This window comes from Phocoena phocoena, chromosome 9, assembly GCF_963924675.1.
Source record: "Phocoena phocoena chromosome 9, mPhoPho1.1, whole genome shotgun sequence".
Lineage (NCBI taxonomy): Eukaryota > Metazoa > Chordata > Mammalia > Artiodactyla > Phocoenidae > Phocoena > Phocoena phocoena.
In genome coordinates this window covers 83207567-83229983 of record NC_089227.1, presented here as the reverse complement: position 1 = coordinate 83229983, position 22417 = coordinate 83207567, and the positions used below count along the sequence as shown (strand labels likewise).

The 22417-nt window shown below is 39.4% G+C and overlaps 1 protein-coding gene across 1 annotated transcript in view; it reads right to left on the bottom strand.

Moving 5' to 3' along the window:
• Positions 1-22417, bottom strand: part of AHCYL2 (adenosylhomocysteinase like 2) — a 165361-nt gene that overhangs the window by 27452 nt on the left and 115492 nt on the right. Inside the window, exons 2-7 of the mRNA XM_065883394.1 lie at positions 21541-21649; positions 13552-13695; positions 13012-13112; positions 6741-6843; positions 4652-4746; positions 1256-1362 (exon numbers count right to left, since the gene is read on the bottom strand). Of these exons, the coding sequence (XP_065739466.1) occupies positions 1256-1362; positions 4652-4746; positions 6741-6843; positions 13012-13112; positions 13552-13695; positions 21541-21649 (659 nt within the window). The remainder of the gene's footprint in view (positions 1-1255; positions 1363-4651; positions 4747-6740; positions 6844-13011; positions 13113-13551; positions 13696-21540; positions 21650-22417) is intronic.

Below are 22417 nucleotides of genomic sequence, written 5' to 3'. Positions count from 1 at the left end.
TACATATACCTATAAATATGTATATCTGTATATAGGGGTTTTATTTAAACTGAGTCAACTAAAAATTAGAACCAGGTGTTTTATTCAAAATTCATCCTTTTCTAAAAGTTTGAAAATATGGGACAATCCATAGTTTTATACATTCAAAAAGATCACAGTATATTGAAGCAGTGATGGTGGCTTATTCAAAATTTACTTCCCTAAAACTTTCATACTTTCAGTTCTTTCTGGGTAAATAACAGGAAACAGAAATGGTTACAATTTTACTCAGGGAATTAATGTCATTTGAGAAACAGAACCCTAAATCCTTGTTCTCTGTGTAAGAACATAAGCTCTATGAGGGCCCAGGCTTTTGTCTGTTTTCCCCACTGCTAGATCCCTAGCATGGTTCTTAGAGTAGTTCCTGGTCCACTGTAGAAGTTCAATAAATAGATGTTGAATAAATGAATTCGTCCAAAGAGGACAAGCGGTCACTGTATTACAATGACTAGAAAACATGAGGACCACACTTATTCCCTTAGCTACTCCCCCCTCACTATTTTAAGTTTCCTATTTGTGTTGTTAATTTAAAAAACAAGTGTGCAGGGCTTCCCTGGTGGTGCAGTGGTTGAGAGTCTGCCTGCCGGTGCAGGGGACACGGGTTCATGCCCCGGTCCAGGAAGATCCCACATGCCGCAGAGCGGTGAGCCATAGCCGCTGAACCTGAGCGTCCAGAGCCTGTGCTCCGCAATGGGAGAGGCCACAACAGTGAGAGGCCCACGTACCGCAAAAAAAAAAGACAAAAAACAAGCGTGCAGACTCAGATCTCATCATTTCAGATCAGGTTTCAATTTTTAACATAATGTATTCTATAAGTATGTGATTATAAGAATATATATCCAGGGGCTTCCCTGGTGGTGCAGGGGTTAAGAATCTGCCTGCCAATGCAGGGGACACAGGTTCAAGCCCTGGTCTGAGAAGATCCCACATGCTGCAGAGCAACTAAGCCTGTGCGCCACAACTACTGAGCCTGCGTGCCACAACTACTGAAGCCCAAGCGCCTAGAGCCCGTGTTCCACAACAAGAGAAGCCACCACAATGAGAAGCCCGTGCACTGCAATGAAAGATTAGCCCCCGCTCGCCGCAACTAAAGAAAGCCTGCGTACAGCAACAGAGATCCAACGCAGCCAAAAGTAAATAAATAAATAAATAAAAATTTGTAAAAGAATATATGTCCAGGCTGCATAAAACTAGGCGTACCCATGTCAAATCTTACCTGTGGACTCCAGTAACACTCTCTTCCACTATGCCCTTGATTTTCTTAAACATGTTGGGATACTTCTTATAAATCCAGTGAGTAAGATCCCCTCCATCATCCAAGATCTGAAATAATAAGCGTCAATAATGTCATATTTCAAACTTCCCAAATGGTTATGCAAAATAACTTAAGAGTCAGTATAATGACCAACAGTCATTACACTGAAGAAAAAAAAACAAGTGAGGGACTTCCCTGGCGGTGCACTGGTTAAGAATCCGCCTGCCAATGCAGGGGACATGGGTCCGAGGCCTGGTCCGGGAAGATCCCACACGCTGGAGAAGAGCTAAGCCCGTGCGCCACAACTACTGAGCCTGCGCTCCAGAGCCCATGAGCCACAACTACTGAGCCCACATGCCACAACTACTGAAGCCTGCATGCCTAGAGCCTGTGCTCCGCAACAAGAGAAGCCACCGCAATGAGAAGCCCGCGCACCGCAATGAAGAGTAGCCTCCACTCGCCGCAACTAGAGAAAGCCCACACACAGCAACGAAGATCCAACGCAGTCAAAAACAAACAAACAAAAAAACAGTGAAAAAAAAAAAAAAACAGTGAAATGAAAGGCCAACTGTAATTCTCACAGCCAAGTGACCTTCCCAAATGACATACCCGCTAGGATCAAAATACAGCAGCGCAATGAGGATTTTCTTATGGACTAATAGCTTAAGTGATTACCTAGACCATTAGCTCTTGGCTGTACTGTTGGTAGTCAGAAAGCCTAAACTTGATATTAGCATATTTATATTGGTTGAATTCAGGACTTTAAATATCATCAGTAAAAGCTTAGTTTAAATAAAGCCAGATAATTAGTCTCCCTCCCAGAACAATGGCTTACAAATGTGTATTCGTTAATCCTTTACTTCTCCCAAAGTACAGGCACTCTCCTATCCAAAACGATCAGGCAGCACTGTAGGGTTTTGCCTAGCACAACCTCACACTCCCTATCAACCAAATTAAAAATAACTAGGGAACTGTGCAGCATGTAGGTGTGCAAGCATGCCTCTGAACAGCTCATCACTGTTTCAGGTTGGGATTAAAGATAAACACAATGCTGTGCCCACTGGAGCTTTCATCAGCAGAGGAAAGTTTCTGAATTATAAATAAGCTAAAGAAAGACCAGCTTAGAATACTATTAGGCAGTAGGCTGTGGCATTTCAGCCCTTCACCTAACTGTTAGAAACGCTTGGCAGGACTTTCCAAGTTGTTACACCCACCCTCCTGGAAAGACCCACAGGACTAAGCTGCCCTCCACTGGCAAGCACCCATTTTGCAGTCTCATCAATTATCAACTCTACTACAAGTGCCAAAGATGCCATCCTGGACACCTGGGTACAGAAAATCTCCAACCTCATGTCTACCACCTGATCTTTTTTGCTTCTGCTCTTGTTTTTGTTTTTGTTTTGGCCATACCACTCGGCTTGTGGGATCTTAGTTCCCTGACCAGGGATTGAACCCGGGCCCTTGGCAGTGAGAGCACCGAGTCCTAACTGCTGGACCGCCAGGGAATTCCCACTTCTGCTCTTGTTGTTGATCTATTTTCTCTGATTCCACTAAACCTTATTTGAGAGTAGGGATCCAAGGCAGGACTCTTATTAAAACTCTTACACTTGCTCCATACCATAAGATAGTGCTCCATTTTCTCCCAGTAGAAACCTTCAGAACAGATTCCCTAAGAAATGGAAAGGCTCCTCTGAGTTTCTCTCTCCCTTTTTTTTTTTTTTTGCTGTATGCAGGCCTCTCACTGTTGTGGCCTCTCCTGTTGCGGAGCACAGGCTCCGGATGTGCAGGCTCAGCGGCCATGGCTCACGGGCCCAGCCGCTCCACCACATGTGGGATCTTCCCGGACCGGGGCACGAACCCGTGTCCCCCGCATCGGCAGGTGGACTCTCAACCACTGCGCCACCAGGGAAGCCCTCTCTCTCCCTTTTTACATGTATGAAATCCCTCATGGAGTTTTTCCTTGCAGCCTCTGATCCCTAGCCACACAAAAGATCAGAGACAAAAAAGATTGTGTCTTAGTCTCAGTATTCTCGTCCACCTTTTCCTTTTAACACAGGTATCGAATACAGGCAGGTAGTTGCTATCCCTAATATTTATTTAATGAATGTAGCCCATAATTCTCACCCTGTTGTCCTACTGCAGAAAATTATTGTCACCTGGGAATCTTCCTGAAGTTGGCAAGCAAGTAAAAGCACTTGACAAGATCTTCTTGACAGGATCCAAAAAGATACGGATCCTGTTTTCTGGGGTCACAGTTGTTCTTACCCTTGTCTTACTCTCTTCGTCAACCTTTCCAGCAGTGTGTGCTGGCTCTACAGTCTATAAAAGCTCGCCATGTACAATCCCCTGTCCTCCCTATGTTCATGACTATAAAATTAATGTTTTATTTCCAGTAGAGCCCCCCTGGCATATCTTCTTTAGCACCTGTCAGTCACACTCCCTTCTGTCACCGTTAAACTCCGCTGGAATGCGCTGACTCATCTTATAGCCGACTCCTCCCTCCCTTTCAGGATATGAAGGTTTTAACCCAGCTTCCTCAAACCAACACTTGGTGCAACGTGGCCTGGATCAGAATCCAGAAAGACAGGCTGCTTGCTCTGCAGTCTTTAGCAGTAAGCAATAGTTGGACTAGAGCTTCAATGATTCTTGTTTCAGTTGATTCCCTAATTTCTCCTCTCACCCATATGCAGAAAGGTTTGCAAAGCAGGAGTGCATCGTACTTTGTGAAGCTTTTTGCTTCCCCTTGTGAATCTAATATGCTTTCAGCCTTCAAGCACTTGATCTTTTAAAAAATGAAACAAAAATAAAAACTAAGCAAAAATTTAAAACCCCAAACTTTGCCTATTCGTCTTTCTTCAGGTGAGAAATGAATAAAGAGAAGAAATTTGAACTTGGAATCCCTTCAGGTTTACTATAAATTTAGCACATGATTCTAGAAAGAAAGCTAAGTACCATAGGAGCTGTGTGTGCGTGTCTGTGCTTTAATCATTGATGTTGTCAGGTGGGGTGGGGGGGGGGGTGGGGGGGTGGTAAGCAGTGGTAGGGGATGGTAACTCATTAATCTTACTTTTTAACCAGTCATGTGTGAACCCTGAGCGGTATTTTAATGTTGCTGATGAATATGAGTGCTTCTGAGATCAGCACTGACAATGAAAAGCACTTTGAGGCTATAAAGAGGTTGAATATTCTTGGGATGCCCTAAGCATAAGCATCTAGTTCTGCCGGAAGCCCAGGTACATCAGACGGAAAAGGAAGCATTTGCCTTCCTTCCTGCTGGGAAACCCTCTCCCAGACCACACTCTCCCTCTCTATACCTCCAGGCCCCAAGAGAATTGTGTTGGCAGAGATCTAACCCACCATGTTTGGCTGCCAGCCCTCCACATTCACACATCTATCAATGCACCACCAGAAGTCATCTTCTGACTCTCCTTTCCAGGCAAACACAGGAAATCCTGAGAAAAAAGAACAAAGAGAAACCATTAAAGCCTGAAAAAAGGGCTGACCCTAAATTTTGGCAAGAAGATGCTGGTTTTCCCCAATTCCAAGCTCTCTCGTTCTGCTATACTTCTTGGGTTGACTTTCTTCACTGATTAGTATTGTCTTCAGTCCTTTTATACTCGTCTTCGTCTTTGGTGGTCATTTCACTCTTGTTAGACCAAAGAGGACAAACAAAAGGGCCAAGAGTATGACGGATGCTAAAAGTATGACTAAAGGCAAAAAAGAAGGAACCAGAAATATGTACTTCTTCATCCAGTCCAACTGGAATTCTCATCATTTCCCAACTACATTTTGATCTTTCTTGTTTCTATACTTTAGTCATCCCATCCTCTGCATCAGGAAAACTCTTACACTCTTCTCCCTCTGTTCAAATGTTGTTACACTTCATTACCCAGTTAAGTATCATGCTCCTTAAGGAAGCCTTGTAACTCAGCTGAAAGTGATCTCACATGGAATCTGAACTTTTATAAGTCCCTTGTTGGTATACTAAATGTGGGTTTATGATCTGTTGTGGCATTATCATATATGCCCTTGTATTATCATTATTTATATATGTGTCTTTTCTCCTTAACCACAATATAAGATTCTGAGGGCAAAGACACTCTCATTTGTCCTTAAAGTAGGTCAATAAGCATTTGTTGAAAAAAAAAAAGTGAAATGAATGTATATGTACAATTAATTGGACTATATGTTTATATATGTGTACTTTCTATACATATTTTATACATTAATAAAAATTTTACAAATGAATGACTGTAAATGAAAGAACAAATAAAATGCTCAAAGTGCTTGCAAAAAGAGAGGTATGCATGCACTATAGAGCTTTCCCAGAATTTCTCAACAGCTCTGAAGCAAGTGTTTGGTATCCTGATCCGTGTTGGGCTATCAGAGAGTGAAGGCAAGAAACTGGCAAAGTCCAAACTTCTCTATTTCTTTTGTCCTTCAAGTGTCAGTGGCTGTTGTTATCAAATATTAATCTGCCAGGTCAAGTCCTGTTTACCACTGAAGCAGAGCACCAAACATTAACTGCTGAAAACCAGTCAGACCACAAAATTATGCCTGAAGCATTTTCTTTTCTAATCCATATGACCTTAGACAGTGAATAAGGTTCACTGGTGCTCTGACAAGGCAAAGCATTAACTAATAATGGAATATTAGACATAAGAAGATATTTATGACTTCTTAAATATCTATGACTGTGACTGTAAAGCAACACAGTTACCTCGATTATATTTAACAAGAGAAGCCCAGAAAGAGGGCAAACTCATCAAGAATAGGGACCCACCAAGACATGTAAGCAACCTAAGTGTCCATCAACAGATGAATGGATAAAGAAGATGTGGTGTATATATACAATGGAATATTACTCAGCCACAAAAAAGAATGAAATAATGCCATTTGCAGCAACATGGATGGACCTAGAGATTATCATACTAAGTGAATTAAGTCAGAGAAAGCCAAATATTACATGATATCACTTATATGCGGAATCTAAAAAAATAGTATAAATGAACTTATTTACGAAACAGAAAGACTCACAGACACAGAAAACAAACCTATGGTTACCAAAGGGGAAGGGGGAGATTAACAGATACACACTACCATATATAAAATAGGTAAACAACAAGGATTTACTGTATAGCATAGGGAACTACATTCAATATCCTATGATAAACTCTAGTGGAAAAGAATTGAAAAAAGATAGATAGATATATAGATATAGATAGATATATAGATATAGATACACATATACAGTGAATCACTTTATTGTATACCTGAAACAAACACAACATTGTACATCAACTATACTTCAACTAAAAAAAAAAAAAAAAGAATATTTCTTTCAAGACAACTTTAAATGTCAACTTTCCTTACAGATATTTATTGAAACAATGGAACTTTTGGGAAACTTTAGTCAAAGACAAAGAGAACACACAAAAGATCTTACCATTTTCTGCTAGAGCAGCAGCCACTTCATTGAGAGTGGAATAGATATTGCAGGCAGCCCATCGGCACTGTGCCCCCAGAGCGCCCAGAGTTTCCATAAGCACCTATATTAAAGAGAAAGCAGGAGATGAGCAAGCATGGGCCAAACAATTGGTCAAGGAGATTAAGTTTATATATTTGACAATGAGAAAGTACATTAGGAATAACTAACGCCCATGATTTTCAAACTGTGCTTTACAGAAACTTCAATACTTTGAGAAGAGGGCAAGGGTTGGGGGTAGGCATGGGGAAGGCTCCAGCTGAGCTGTATGCTTTTACTCATTTAACATATTGGGCCTCCCTGTAAGATTTAATTAAACCAAGGCTTTCAGTGCCAAACATCTTTTTAAAAATCACAAATTTATAGCTCTGCTTCTCCTTAGGATATAGAAAGCTGCAAGAGAAGCTTCCACCTCAACAAGAAAAAGCTGGATAATCTACAAAACCATAACTTTTCTTGAGTACATCAAAGAGCTAAGGTCATAATGCAACGAAGGAACTCCAAAGAGCAACAAATCCCTTTAAGGAGAGAGGGAACACTGTTTCACCCTTGTCAGAGCACAGAAGGAAGAGGTGGCTGCCATACATCATGGTAAGAAAAAATTAGCTAAAATTTTAATGAATTAGTAAAGGCTGAGTGTGGGAAAGTATGTCAGTTTGGAACTTCTTATAGCCCCAGGCATAAGGAGAGTTCATACTCACATGCAAGCTCTTTTCTAGGGGTTTCCAACCAGGGTTCACAAGAAAGATTGGGGGCAGGGAGCTGATTGGCTGTGCTCAAAGACTAAGCATGAAACCTCGGCACATCTCCACAGTCTTCTCTCATAGGAAGCAAAAGCCTTAAACTGTAGCAAGAGGAGCAGGAATTATGCCTGCTACCAGGGACCAGGCAAAGAACCATTGCTTCTGGGGAAGGGTGGAAGCAAAAACTCTCTGCTCCTGGGGGAGTAGCAGAAAATCCTCTTGGGCCCAGGACCCTACACTGATACAAAGTAAAAATCTGCTACCTCTCCAGGAGGGACAGGAAAATATCTCTGCTCAAGACCTACCACCAATACAAGGCAAAATTCGGCTGCTACAGAGAGGAGTGGCAGGAACACTGAAAAAGTCCTACCCTCACAGAGGCCTGCCGAACACAGAGGCTGGACCAGAAAATCTAAGAACCCCACTTGCCCTCACCTTGAGCCTAGCTCCAGGAAACAAGGAGTAGCAGTCGTGTGCTGCAGCGGGAAAATGCACTTGAAGACAGAGCCCCCCTGTGGCAAGCATGTGCAGAAGCCGCTGAAAGCCCGAAGGTGAAGTGCAAACACTGAGGAGTACGAGAGCCCTCCAGCGAGAGCCCTCCAGCCTGGGGGAATTTGTAGCCTTTGGTATGGAACAATAGAATTGAAATCCAGCCCAATTCATGACAATAATGGAAAATAATATACTACCATTCAATGTAAAATTGCAAGGCATGCCAAAAAAAGTGAAAAAAAACCCCAACCCATTGTCAGGAAAGTATTCAAGAGAACCAGACTCTGAGATGAGATAGATGTTTGATCAGACAGGAACTTTCAATTAACTATGATTAATATATTTATGCTAAGGGATGTAGTGAAAAAGATGGACAACATCCATGAACAGGTAGGGAATTTCAGCATAGAGATGGAAACTATAAAAACAAGTCAAATAGAAGTGTCAGAATTTTTTTTTTTTTTTTAAGGATCAGATTTAAGAATTCTTTCATTAGGCTTATCACCAGACTGGACATATCTAGGGATAGAGTCAGTGAACTTGAAGATAGATCAATAGAAATCACCAAACTGAAATACAGAAAGAAAAAAGAGTGGGGGAAAAAAGCAGAAGAGAGCATCTAAGATCTATGGGATACTATCAATGGCCTAATTTACAGAAGGAGAGAACAGGGCAAAAGATATATATGAAGAGTTAATGGGCAATTATTGTTGAAAATTAATGAAAGAGGATCCAGGAACAATGATATCCCAATAGCAAAGAGTACACTAGTGTACAGATCCACTAAAAGGAAAAGGAACCAGGGCTCCTTGGAGAAATGGCTGATTCCAGGGATAGGACAGGGAAGGTACAAAATGAGCTTAGATCATCTTGTACCAGAAGCAAGGAAGTGCTCAAAGAATGAAAGGGATATGTCAAGAGACAAGGCACAGAAGCAAGACTTCAGGGGTTCCTCTTGGCCAAAATTGGAACAATTTTTATCATAATAAATAATGATAGTAATGGATTATAACCCATTAAATAAAATAGGAAACAATGACTCCACACAAATATAAATACATAAATGAATGAATAATTGGAAGGCTTGATGAAGAATGGGATATTTACATAGTTTCGTATTACTACCTCACAAAATGCTTATTAATTACAAAAGGGGAAAGATAACTTTTACCCTAGAAAAGTCTGGCAGACACCACCTCCATCAAGGGATCAAAATGAACATCAGTTATGGGACAAATCGAAAACAAGTGCCATCTGATAGGATTAAATGAAAAAAGCACAGCATCTTTTTCTACGTACTAAGGACATACTACAGAATAATTTGTCTATAATCTTCAAAGTGTCAAGGTCATGAAAGTCAAGGAAAGACTGATGAACTATCCAGCACTGCAGGAGACTAAAGAGATAACAATTAAATGAGACCCATAACTATGGACAGGATCCTTTGGTTATAAAAAAGTATTATTGGGACAATTAGTGAAGCTCAAATGGGACCTGAGGATTAGATGGCAATAATGAATCAATGTTAATTTCCTAATTTTGAATGGTTGTACTGGTTGGACAGGAGAATGTTCCTGTTTGTAGAAAATATACACTAAGGTATTTGTGGGAGCATCATAAGGCTGGCAACTTACTCTTCAATGGTTCAGAAAAAAAAGTTATCTGTACTGTATTTGCAACTTTTCTATAAATCTGTGTATATTTCAAATTTTTTAAAATTATTAAAATAAGTTTAATCCACTGATTTGATCCTGACTTGCTTTCACTTCAGTTTGTAAGATGGAGATAGGCTTCTTTATAAGAAGGTAGTATAGGGACTTCCCTGGTGGTCCAATGGTTAAGACTGCATTCCCAAAGGAGGGGGACCAGGTTCAATCTCCGGTCAGGGAACTAGATCCCACATGCCACCACTAAAAAGATCCCACATGCCGCAACTAAAGATCCCGCGCACTGCAACGAAGATCCCGCATACCGCAACTAAGACCCAATGCAGCCAAATAAATAAATGAATAAATATTAAAAAAAAAAAAGAAGGTAATGTACCACCCTACTGCTTCGATTAAGAGCTCTTTTAACATGGATAAATCTTTGGTGACAAAGTTTGTTTTAAAATTTCCTGACAGTGCTTAACTTTGGGTACTGATAATTTTCATTTTAAAAAATTTGTATTTTCTAATATTTATATACAAAATAAAAATTCTAATTAAAAATATGCTCTAATTAAAAAAAAATACGTGCAAACAACTCCACTAGGCTAACTCTCTCACATAATTCGTCAAAGGCCACAGCAGAACTACTCATATCTTAATTTCTTTACCTTTCAATATCCAATCCAATTTTTTCTATCCTATTTTAATTTTCACCTTAAAGAATTTCTGAATTTCTTTAACTAGGATTCCTCAACATGCCAAACAAGAGAATGATACTGAGACTTACCTACAAAGCAATATAAATTAACTAGAAAAGTGACTGGGACCAAGAATATAAGAACTATTTAAAGAACTATGAGTCAAGACTGCTGGCTATTAGGGCTCAAGCAGAAGTGAAGGCAGGTAGAAGTGGGAGAAGGACAGAGCTCAGAAGCTGGTTTAACTTGACTTTAAATCATTACTGTTTAGAGAGAGTAGCTAAGGAATCTGGTTGGAAGGAACTATGGAAACACACCTAAAAAACATAAATATTTAGATCCAAGTCTATTAGAAACATGGACAGGAAACTGTTAACTATGATAGCTATTTCTGGAGCATGGGATTATAGCAGACTTTTTCTACATTATAGATTGTGGTAATGCTTGAATATTGTAAAATGAACATGAATTACTTTTGTAATCAGAAAAATAAAATAGAGATAAAAAAACAAAGCAAAATTCCTTTGTAATTATTTTTTTAAAGGAAACAGAAAAATGTGGGGAGGGAACAATAAAATAATATTAAAATTGGTAAACTAATTTTGATTACTCCATTCAGGAAAAAAAAGAAAGTAACCTTGAAGAGTGGTAATGTTTATGAGCCAGGAGGTAAAAAAGAAACTAGATGTAATTTAGCAACATGAGACAGTACAGAAGCACTAACTATTTTAAGCCACCACACTGAAGTCTCATGTCCCTGACTGGGGAAGCCCAAAAAAGGTTCCAAGAGTGTTTCTGCCTTGATTCATTAGTCTATAGCTCCAAAAAGTGATAGCTTTTCAATTTATTATACTAATTTTGAGGTACCAAGGTATCCTTTTCCTCAGAGAACACATAACCCAGAAAAGTCTCACAGGGAAGATGCTAACAGTAGCTGTGTCTTGAGGAATCTCTGCTATTCTGAATAAGGAATGTGGCCACATAGCGTTGTGCTTACAAGACAATCTTTTGGAAGAGATCTAGTCATACAAATGACCTGGATCTTATAAATCCCATAAAAGAGTCCAGACAATTTCTTAATACACTGATTTCCTGTAGTGGTCTCATTACGGTTGGCAACTTAATATGTATCACATCTTTGATGATGACAATTCTAAGTCAGTGGTTCTCAGCAGAGGAACTTTGGAAAACCGTGGGGGCATTTTTGGTTGTCACGGTAATCGGTAGGGGAGTGTTACTAGCATTCAGTGGGTAGGGCCAGGGATCTTGACATTTCAAAAGTGTAGGACAGTCTCCTAGAACAAAAAAACCATGCCATATCTGGTATAATTTTCAAGTGTTCCAATGAAAAGTTCACGTGAGTGAGAAATCTATTTATAATTACCTGAGTTTAGAACTTTATTCCACTTTACATATCAACAAAGGTATTGTTGTAGTTTTAATACAAAACAATAATAGTTTTTCCAAGAATGCAACAAGTGTATAAACCAAGAGAAAACTCATATTTTTGATATTGTTGTTATTCAGAAATTTACAAAAAGTTGTTTATAATTTCAGAAAATTATATAATTTGTCAATATTTCTCTGATGCTATGGAACCAGTAACACATTTCTATGTATATACATTTGTAGCACTCACATTCAAATAATGCTATAAGTAAGTACAAATATCTGACTATTCAACTCTACTTGGACCCAAGCACTTACATATTGAAATACACATTATTTTATTATAAATTGCTTTCCTTTTATTCTTCCTTCATATTTCAGTAAGATTTTACATTTATTTCTTAAAAATTATATGTACCTAGCTATGCTATATCTGAATTTCATTTCAAGAAAATACTGGGCCGTTGCAAAACATATTTTTTAATCAAAAGGGGTCAGTGAATCTGACAAGGGTGAAAATTACGGATCTAAACCAACCATGGTAACCCCAGTTCCTTTGCCAAGACTGGTGGGGCATGAGCATGTGATCCAGTTCTGCTCAGTGTCATGACAGAGAACCCTGGAGGATTTCTGGGAAAGGTTTCCTTGCTCTTGGGAGAGAGGAAGAAATGGTCCTTCTTCCTCTTCATGTCTGTCTGGGATGGCTTAAACAGCTGTAACCATCTTGCTATCAGCCCGAGGATGAAGTAAGCACAGAGAGGAGGCAGCTCCAAGAAAATCACGGACAGATGAAACTGAGCCCTGAGAGCCTTCATCTGAAGTCCACCTTACCTCTGGACTTCTAGCTATGTAATGTCATGAATTCCCTTACGTACAATCCAGGTTGAATCAGGTTTTCTCTTATTTGCAGCTGAAAGCAGCCTAACACAGAGGTGCTGTGTAGAAATGACACTGGAAGGGAAGATAAGGGGAAGCAGTGGAGAAGACTGGAGAAAGAATAAGCTTGGGAATCAGATATATTGAAGTTTAAATCTCGATTCTGTGGTTTACTAGCTGTATAACCTTGGACAAATTACTTAAACTCCCTGAGCTTCAGCTTCCTCATTTATAAAATGGAAACAGGAATATGTGCTTTTACATGGCCATTATGAGGGTTAATGAGCACTTGTTAAGCTCTGAACTAGTGCTTGGCATGTGCCAGCCCTCAATAGCTGGTGGCTGTTATTAACTATTGTTATGCAGAGAAAGGAAAAGGACTCACAGCAGTCTGAGCAGTGATGTGTGTGCAACCCACAATTTTGGCTCCGGCCAAAGGTTTCTCTCCTTGAGCTCTCTTCCTCAAAGCCATCAGTGCCGGCATTTCTGAAAAGGCCCAATACACATGCAGCAATTTTAGAGAGGAGGGATGAGAGGTAAACAATAACAGAAAAATGTACTCTCTTAAGATAAGATCCTTCCCCAAACAGGTTCTCTGTTAGATTAAGTTTCTCAAGGGATCAAAACATTAAACTTGATTTTTCTGTTATAAGAGACTTCCAGAGGTAAATGGTCCAATGTTTAATTCCCTATATCCCAGTCCCCCTTATCTAGTTTCTCTCCCCCTCTTCCTTGTTCCTTCTAGACCCTCTAGAGTTTACTCCCTCCCCACAGTGTTTCCTGAGCCCATATTTCTTTTGTTATAAGTATTCTTCAAAATCACACTGAAATTTCACAAACTACTAGAGCCCAGGATGTAAAAATGAATTAACATGGACAAAAAGACACAGGCAGCTTGAGAGGAAAAGGTGTTTATTTTCCTTACCTTGTTCAGCAATTTCAATTTCTCTTCGTCCAAACTCCGCCTGTTTGATGTTCTTGACACAGAAGTCACTGCTTCCCTTAGAGTTCTTTTGCTGCTTGTCCCTGGGAGATGTCTCATCATCAGAGCTATCTGTATATGAAGCAGCTGGAATGACAGAATAAAATACCTTTAGGGGAAAAAATGGATTCCTCTAAAACTCCAAACCGTGGAGTGAACTGAGGCTTTTCTAGTAATCCAGCACCTAAGTGGCACCAAGGAGCTGTCTCAATCACCACCCATGGAAAGTGCTATCCGCAGGCCAGAAAGAGGAAGCTGAGAGACGTTGCCAAAGACATCCCCCCTGGGTAGCATTAACTTGGAATCTAAGGCTAACTTTATCTTCAGAACATGCAGAAGTCCTTGAAAATGAAAAAAGAGAGAAGTTATACCACTGTAGCAATAGGTTCAAGTTCTTAATGCATGATCATGGTGATTAACCTATGGGTTTCTGGGATCCTAGCTACCCTTCCCTGCTTGCTGCTCAAACACCTGATGTAATTTGTGTTTCAGTACAGTAACTGAACAGATAAGACCTAGAAAACAAGGAACCCATGGGAAAGTAATTAAGAACCACACAAAAAGTGTTTGTCTGACAAAACAGAGCTTTCTTTTTTAAGACTGGCTCTGATGAGGCTGAACTATGCCTGCAGACCCAATTAGACATTGACAATGAAGTATTCAGTGTGCTCTCCCTTCTTGCTGGCCTCAGTGGGTCCTGCATTAGGCATTTTAGATTCCCAGAGAAGCAGATAAACCCTCTTTCAGTATAATTAAATGCTCTGATGACTAATCCATTTAGCAACATACACTAGAGGGTGGAAGGTCTACGACTTTTGATTGTGGCTAATAGGCAGCTACGGCTGCTGCCATTCCCATGTTTGACTGAGGTCTTTTTAGTCTTCATATAATTCTGTAGTTGCTAATCACTTGCTGGATGATTTGAAGTAATCTCTTTCTTTGATTTATGTTTAAGTTCCTGAGGATAGTTTCTTCCTAAGCAGTCCTCAAGGTTTTGAGGGGAGGAAGGTTGGGGACATAAAGCACTGTCTATAAAGCATTATATATTTCTCAATGAGATAAGAAGTACTTCCATCATTTTTAAGGGGAGAAAGCTACAAAAGCTCAGAGCTCCTAGGGTCTCCTGATCTACTTATATCCAGAGAATTAAGGCATTTCTGGGATTTCTTAGCAAAGGGTCTATCTCTGGGAGGGCTGTAAAAGGCAAGTCTGACCTTGCCCAGTTAATCAAGCATGGTGCTACAAAATGTTTGGGCAGCAGGGGCCCGAGTGTCTCTCTTGGAGCTGGAAAACTGCCCTAGAGCAAAGTCCTAACACGAGGCAACAAGAAAGAACATGAGCACCCGGGGAGGTGGGGGAATTAATAAATCCCCAAAGGGACTTTTGTTCTTGAAAGGAGATAATCTGTACAAAAAGTCTATGGTTCTCCCTCCTAGGGTGAGTGAGAGCTCAAAGTACCTTTGGCAACAGAGCCCAGAAACAGTTGCCTGGGCAGTCACCTGTTTCACCAATCAATACTCAGAAATGGCTTATGAGTCGGAGGCTTAGGGGAACCATGCTTCTATCACCTGGGAGAAGAAAGATAACAGCCATCCTAATCCTGTCCAAATTTATAGAAAAGTTGCTTTTGAAGAAAGTCTTCACATTCAGAGTATCCTGAAATTTCAAATCCTTTTCCAGAGCCATGATGATTTTTATGCTCCCTAATGGCCATTTAAATACAGTGGTTAAGTGTTCTGGAGTCAGAGAGATTTTGGTTGAAGTCTCAGTCTCTGCTTCTGGGTATAAAGTAGAGGTGACACCAGAACCTTTTTCATAGGGCTGTAAATTCATTCATGTATTCAGTCATTCACACATTCAGTTGTTCAGTCAATGAATTTTATTGTGCATCTACTATGTACCAGGTACAGTCTAAGTGCTGGGGATACAGGACGGATATCGATTGTCTTTGCCTTCATGGGATTTTCAGTCTAGTAGGTGAGTTAGACATGAAATAACTAATTACAGAATTAATTATTTAGAGTTTTTCTTTCTATATGGTTGTAATATGTGCTATGAAGCAGACTATATAATACGCAGACATGATTTGTCAGAATCAAGTTGTTGAGAAGATTAAATAAAATAGTGTACATAAAGTGCTTAGTGCAATGCTGGCATAAAGTAATTAAGCACTCAGTAAATGATACCTGGTATTATTACTGTTTTTTGTACATATTTTAAATTCAATACCAAATATAACATCTTTAAGGGTTCTTACTTAGCTCTAGGATTTTGAATGGGAAAGGAATGACATACATACAATATTATTTAGCAGTTTCTTTTTTTCTCTACCTCCGTCATCTATTAATCTACCCAAGCAGCAGGTGGTTGGCTGGCAGTGATGAAAAAGGTTGAGACTGGAGTCCTAACTCTACCCAGAATAGCTCTCCTCTCCCTATGCCTCTTCAGCTTTTAAGGACGAGTCAGGGGAAAAAAGCCAACCAAACAACAAAACCCCCTAAAATTCTCCTTAAGAGAAGTACTCAAATTTTTGGTTTTCTTCCAACTCAAAGAAAAAAATTATTTATACTACTTCCCCTTTCTAAAGGGAAAGAACTGTATTTTCTTTTCTTAACAGTAGTCAACTGGTTATAGTTAGTTCAACCAATCTTTTTCTTTGAGCCAAAATGGATTTGTTTTCAAAGAGCCCTTTATACAGACCTGTTATCAAGTGAGATCCGAAAGTATCAGTTGTCTAGACTGTACTAATATTGAATGCAAAATGGCTGACACACTTAGACCAAGAGAATGCTATTGTTGCAAACACAGTGGAAAGATTATTCCTGAACTAACATAACATTTTTTTAAATCCATAACTCATTTCTGCCACTATATTTAAAGTAGCATATTCATGAAAATAGTTGAGATTGAATTAAAAATTCAAATAGTTGAGATTGAATTAAAAATTCTAAAGTGTTTGTAATTGTCAGCACATTATGAAGCCCAGAGTCATAATTTAGTTAAAAATGAACAACCGATAATCAAGACAATCACCTACTGAAGTACAGGTCTGAGACCTTAGCTCTAGCTTCACCTCTAATTGGTTAAGTGACCAATTTTCAATTTATCCAACCATAAAATAGGGAGTATAATAGATCCTCTCTCTCCCCATGCTCTCCCTTTCCCCTAACTCCCACCAGAAAAATCTTATGAATAAATGAGATAATCACAAAAAAAGGGTTCAATTTCTAGGTAGAAAAGTAATACAAAGTACAAAATAACTCTTTCATGGGATGTTCTCTTGTTTCATGGTACCTCAGAATCAAAACATAATTTGGTGAATCACTAATCCATAATCTATCCCATGGAACTGTCATACATATGTTCTATGGCTCAAGCCTGATTAAGCCTTACCTCCTAGAAGCTGTGATATTGTGGGTTATTGCTAGGAGAAGAAGCAGTCAGACTTCTGGCTGAATTAGTCCTATCAGGCTATTCTGAGTCAGGCAATTCCTCTTGGACCCAATCTATTCATTTGGTAATAGAATAACAGTAATGACCTTTGTGTCAACGTGCAGCAGATTTCATTGATAACATTCTAGAAATATGTGAAAAGCTATGTTAGCAACCAAAATATAGACAAACAAAACTTTGTTATTTGGAAAAATCTGAAAATACTTCAAGCTTTAGAAGAACCAATTATGAACTAAGGAACTTTGGTCCTCTTTCCTTATCCTTAACCAATTAACTCACTGCAAAGACAGCTTTTTCAGAAATATATCACTGAGAATGATCTGACTTTGAAGAAAAGTCTCTTCTATTCATTTGTTTTTAAGGGTTTTGTGCTTAGAGAAAGAGTTTTTGGAAGTTTGTTTTTTATAAAATCATTTCAAGGATTGATGTAGCCCCTTTCAGTCTGGGTTCCATTAGAATTAAGCCCTAATGTCTTGGAGCATCCACTAAATATATGAATTAACGCCTCTCCTCTGCATCTAGCAGGGTACTAGCTATGATCCATCCTTTGAAGAACCATCCTTTCCTGTGTTCTGTGATTCCCAGGAGGAGCCTGGTTGAAAAGGCCAGGAGAGGTTCCTAAATAAAAGCACGGCAAAACTTAGTATTAGGATCATTAGGAAGGGAGAGTACGCCACAGCCTAAGTAAGACTCTAAGTATCTTCAGAAAAACAAGCACTTTGGACAGGAAGGTATCTTTTTTTGAAATGTCATAAACCTTCTAACTCTTCACATTCAGAAAGTGTATCAGAGGTATATACTCCTTTACAGGGGTGTAAAGTCGTATAAGAATGTCTCTGGACACCTTTCCCCAATATGTATTTATTGAGCACCTCTTATGTGTCAAACACAGTTCTAAGTGGTGGGAAGAGAGCAATACCAAAGAGATAAAAATCTCTGCTCTCATGGATCTCATATTCAAGTAAGGGAAGAAAGACAACAATAAATTATATGTTATATGATAATAAGTGCTATGGAGAAAAATAAAGGAGGAAAATTGATAGGTGTGGGGTGTCTGTACAATTTTAAAAGAGGATAGGTCTCAGTGAGAAGGTGATCTTTGGTTAAGAACCTAAGGAGGCAAGATACCCAGTGAGGGTATCCTAGAGCATTCCAGGCAGAGGAAATAGCAAGTGCAAAGGCCTTAAGGCAGGAGAAGGCGTGGCATGTTTCAAAATAACAGTTAGTAGGATAGAACGACTGGAGTGAACAAAATAGCCAGGGGAGGAGGAACGTTTGGGAAATTAGAGATGTGATTAGAAATATAATGTGAGGGTGGATGGTATAGGGTCTTGTAGGCCATTGTGAGAACTTTAGCTCCTACTCAGAGCGAGACTGGGAAGCCACTGGAGGGTGTGGGGCTAAGATGTGATACGATCTGACTTATTTTAAAAAATGAATCTGGCTGCAGCATTGAGAATAGACTGAAGAGGGGCAAGGTTGGAACTCAGCAATTCAGTTTTTAAGACATGGGAGAGCTGAGATGCCTATAAAACATCCAAGTGAAAGGACTGAGCAGGTAGTTGAATATCTGGGGCTAGGGTGCAGAGGAAAGATTTAGGCTAGAGATAAAATCTGAGAATCAAACACCAATATATGGTATTTAAAACTATGAGACTGAATGAGTTCCCTTGGGAAGAGATAAACACAGAAGGGAAGAAGTCCAAGGATCAGTCTTTGGGGCTCTAACAATATTAATTTCTATAGTCAATTAAAATATAACATATGCTACAAATGGGTTCCAAGTTCTTACTGACATGCATTTGCATATCTTCTCATATTTAGAAAGCTGTAATTTTGTTATTCCTGGCTTTTCATTTGATGAGTATGGAGCTTTTTCTGTGTTACCTCATATAACTTTCCCATTGCCTCTGTTATGAGCATTTCAGACTGTCAGAGTTTTCCAGGATCCCACAACAAATCACACACTGATCAAAGCCTAGAAACTAGGTCTCTCCTAACTCCCAGTCCAAGAATATAGGCAGTAGGCATCTCCATTCACAGTCTGTTTTGTTTTTTGGTTTTTTTTGCGGTACGCGGCCCTCTCACTGTTGTGGCCTCTCCCGTTGCGGAGCACAGGCTCTGGACGCGCCGGCTCAGCGGCCATGGCTCATGGGCCTAGCCGCTCCGCGGCACGTGGGATCTTCCCAGACCGGGGCACGAACCCGTGTCCCCTGCATCGGCAGGCGGACTCTCAACCACTGCGCCACCAGGGAAGCCCCCACAGTCTGTTTAAAAGGGTTTGACAATTGCTCATGCGGAGACAAGAGAAGGTAACAGCGTGTGTGACACAGCTGCAAACATAATCTTAGGTTTCATTTGAAAAGCATTGAGTTTATGGAAATAACACCTACTACAGATTATTTTGGACCATACCAAGAATATTATATTCACAGGCATAATATTTTTAAAAGGACACAATCTGGAATATATCCAGATGAGGTTAACCAGGACAGTAGGATGCCCTCCAAATCAGGCAGCCAAATATGGTGATTTTTATTTCTAAATAAAATCTTTAAATTTTAGGGATTGTATAAGAGCTTATTGGGAGCTAAATTACTAGATCAAGCAAGGATCACCCTATGATCGAAAATGCTCCCAAAGAGGCCAGATGGCCATTTGTCAGGAATGCTATCAAGGTAATTCCAGCATCCAATGGGAAGGTGAATAATTGATCTTTAAGTTATTTTCCAAGTCCAGGATGTTTCGACTCCACACTCCCAAACTCAGTACCCTTAAATGGATATATAAGGTTGATAATTTTTTTTACTATAGAAATGGCAATTTCACATAGTTCAACCTAAAAGGTCCAATCTATGCAGGGTGGTGACATCAGTCAATATCACTCACCAATGAGCTATACCAGGCAACTACGTGTTCAAAAGCGACAAACACACTCTTCTGGGTAAATAGAGATTTTGTAAGTACCTCCCTGCATAGGGGACTTCTGTGGGAAGGCAGGCATTGGTTTTCTCCACAGGAACATAGTTGGAAATGTGGGTCCCGTGTGTAGGGAAGAGATTGAGCTGAAGTTAAATTTTAGTACTATTATCATTTAGTTATCAATCTTTAGATAACATGCACAAACTCAAGAGTCTAAAATGTACACACTCTTTTACAATTCACATTTGCACAACTATTATACTTTCCAGAGTTACAGTAACTGGCTCATCAATTTTCAACCGTTATTGAAAATTATTTATTTAATTTAATTATTTATTATTCTGCTGGTTATTTTAGCAGAATAAGTGACAAAATTTGGTATCTTTAGACAAAAATCCCTAGGGATTTACATTATGTGATTGTGAGGGAAATGTAAAACAAGAAATGTAAAAAGTGTAAATAACAATCTACCCAATCTAAAAGTTAGTGTCTCAAACAAGCTTTCTTCAACTTTACATAACAAACACTACTTTCCTATTTGTGTGAAAAACAAAATTTCAGGTCAAGATGAAAATTTTCTAATGAATGTTCTATTTATAATATGAAGAGGTAACTAGGATAAACACTCAGCTTCCTACCACATTCCTACATAAGAGCAAAATAAAATAGCTCCATATTAGATCAGACGTATACTGGGCACTGTTGAACAAATGGTCAATAGCTAGTGGGAAGCAGCTGCATAGCACAGGGAGATCAGCTCAGTGCTTTGTGGCCACCTAGAGGGGTGGAATAGGGAGGGTGGGAGGGAGACGCAAGAGGGAGGGGATATGGGGATACGGATATGGGGATATACGTATGCATATAGCTGATTCACTTTGTTATACAGCAGAAACTAACACAACATTGTAAAGCAATTATACTCCAATAAAGATGTTAAAAAAACAAAACAAAACAAAACAATCAAAAAACAAATGGTCAATGCTGACAGAAGGTCTCACATGTTAATATTCATCTGGCATTAAATGATAACTCAAGCCCAGGGCCCATATATTGGAATTAATGCCACTGCCAGGAAGGAAGGAGTAACAGACAATACAATGTCACAGCTTAGAAGAGAAGGCAAAGGGCTTACTTGAACTAGCTACAATGATTTCACTGTTTCTCGGGGCAATTAAAGTTTCCCAGATGGATGTAGGGGGACCCCCCTCTTTTATTTTCAAAGAATGGAAAAAACACAAGTCTTCATACTTGCTGCTCAGTGAAGGTCATCAGTGAGCAACATACTCTCACCCTCTGAATAAGTCAGAACTCAATTTCCTTAATCACCCTCTTCTGCCTTTATTGGAAGAGGAAGCCTCTGTTAAGCTCCACTCTGAATCCCCAACAGGAATCCAAAGATTCCATCCAGAATTTTGGTCCAAATTTCCACTGAGAATCAAAGTGTTTATACCAAAACATAGGTTTGATTATGCTTAATTAGCCTGGGATAGACAGGAGGGTCTGTTGATCATACTTAAGTAGCCTCCACAAGTGGGTCCATAGCCGTTCAGTCCTCACCTGAGCTATAGCTGTCAGTAGATGACTGAGAAATGGAGCGAGACAGAGAGCGACGTCCAATTTTGGTGGGACGTTTGTTGAATTCTTGCTTCTGGTCAGCAAACTGGATCTGCTAAGAAAAAGAACTCTAGTTACACAAAGGAAAATAACCTCCATTTTGAGACAGCAATTCAAGGCTTGCATTATAGGATCTTACCTTCCCTCATAGCTGATCTGATTGCACTAACCCACATTTGGAATGTTAAGACTCTTCGGAGAGAATGATTTTTCATTCTTTACCTACTCTGTTTCTATGAAATTTCTATGAAATTTAAATCCTGGAACCACTCTCTGACTATATACCTTTTGCAATCAAAGAGAGAAGGGGATGTACTGGTTAAAATAGAAAGTCGAGTCATATTCAGAAATCCTTCCTATAGTTTAGCTGAAAATTAAAGCTGGAAAGAATCTTTGAGACTATCTATTCCAATCTTCATATATCTAAGATGAGAAACTGCAAGATACAGAAAGGTAAAGTGACCTGCCTTCAGGTTTTAAGATTCTCAGGAAATAGTATGGTACAATAGAAAAAAAAAAAGCTTTCTATTCATATAGAGCTTTCTGGAACTGCATTTAAACCCTGGTTATGCCACTCATTAGCTATATGCTGTTCATCAAGGTGTTTTTGTGACCCTCCTCTTCTGGTAAATACAACAAAAATGAAAGAACTTACTTCAAAAGTTTTAGAGGGTCATATGCAACAATGTATGCAAACCGTGAAACACAGCAGGTGATTCAATTAATACCTGGCTCCCCAACTCCCACCCCCTACAAATTCACTGTTCTTGTAACTCTTGCAGGTAGTCACTCTAGCTTTTTAAAGGCTTTCTAAAATGCA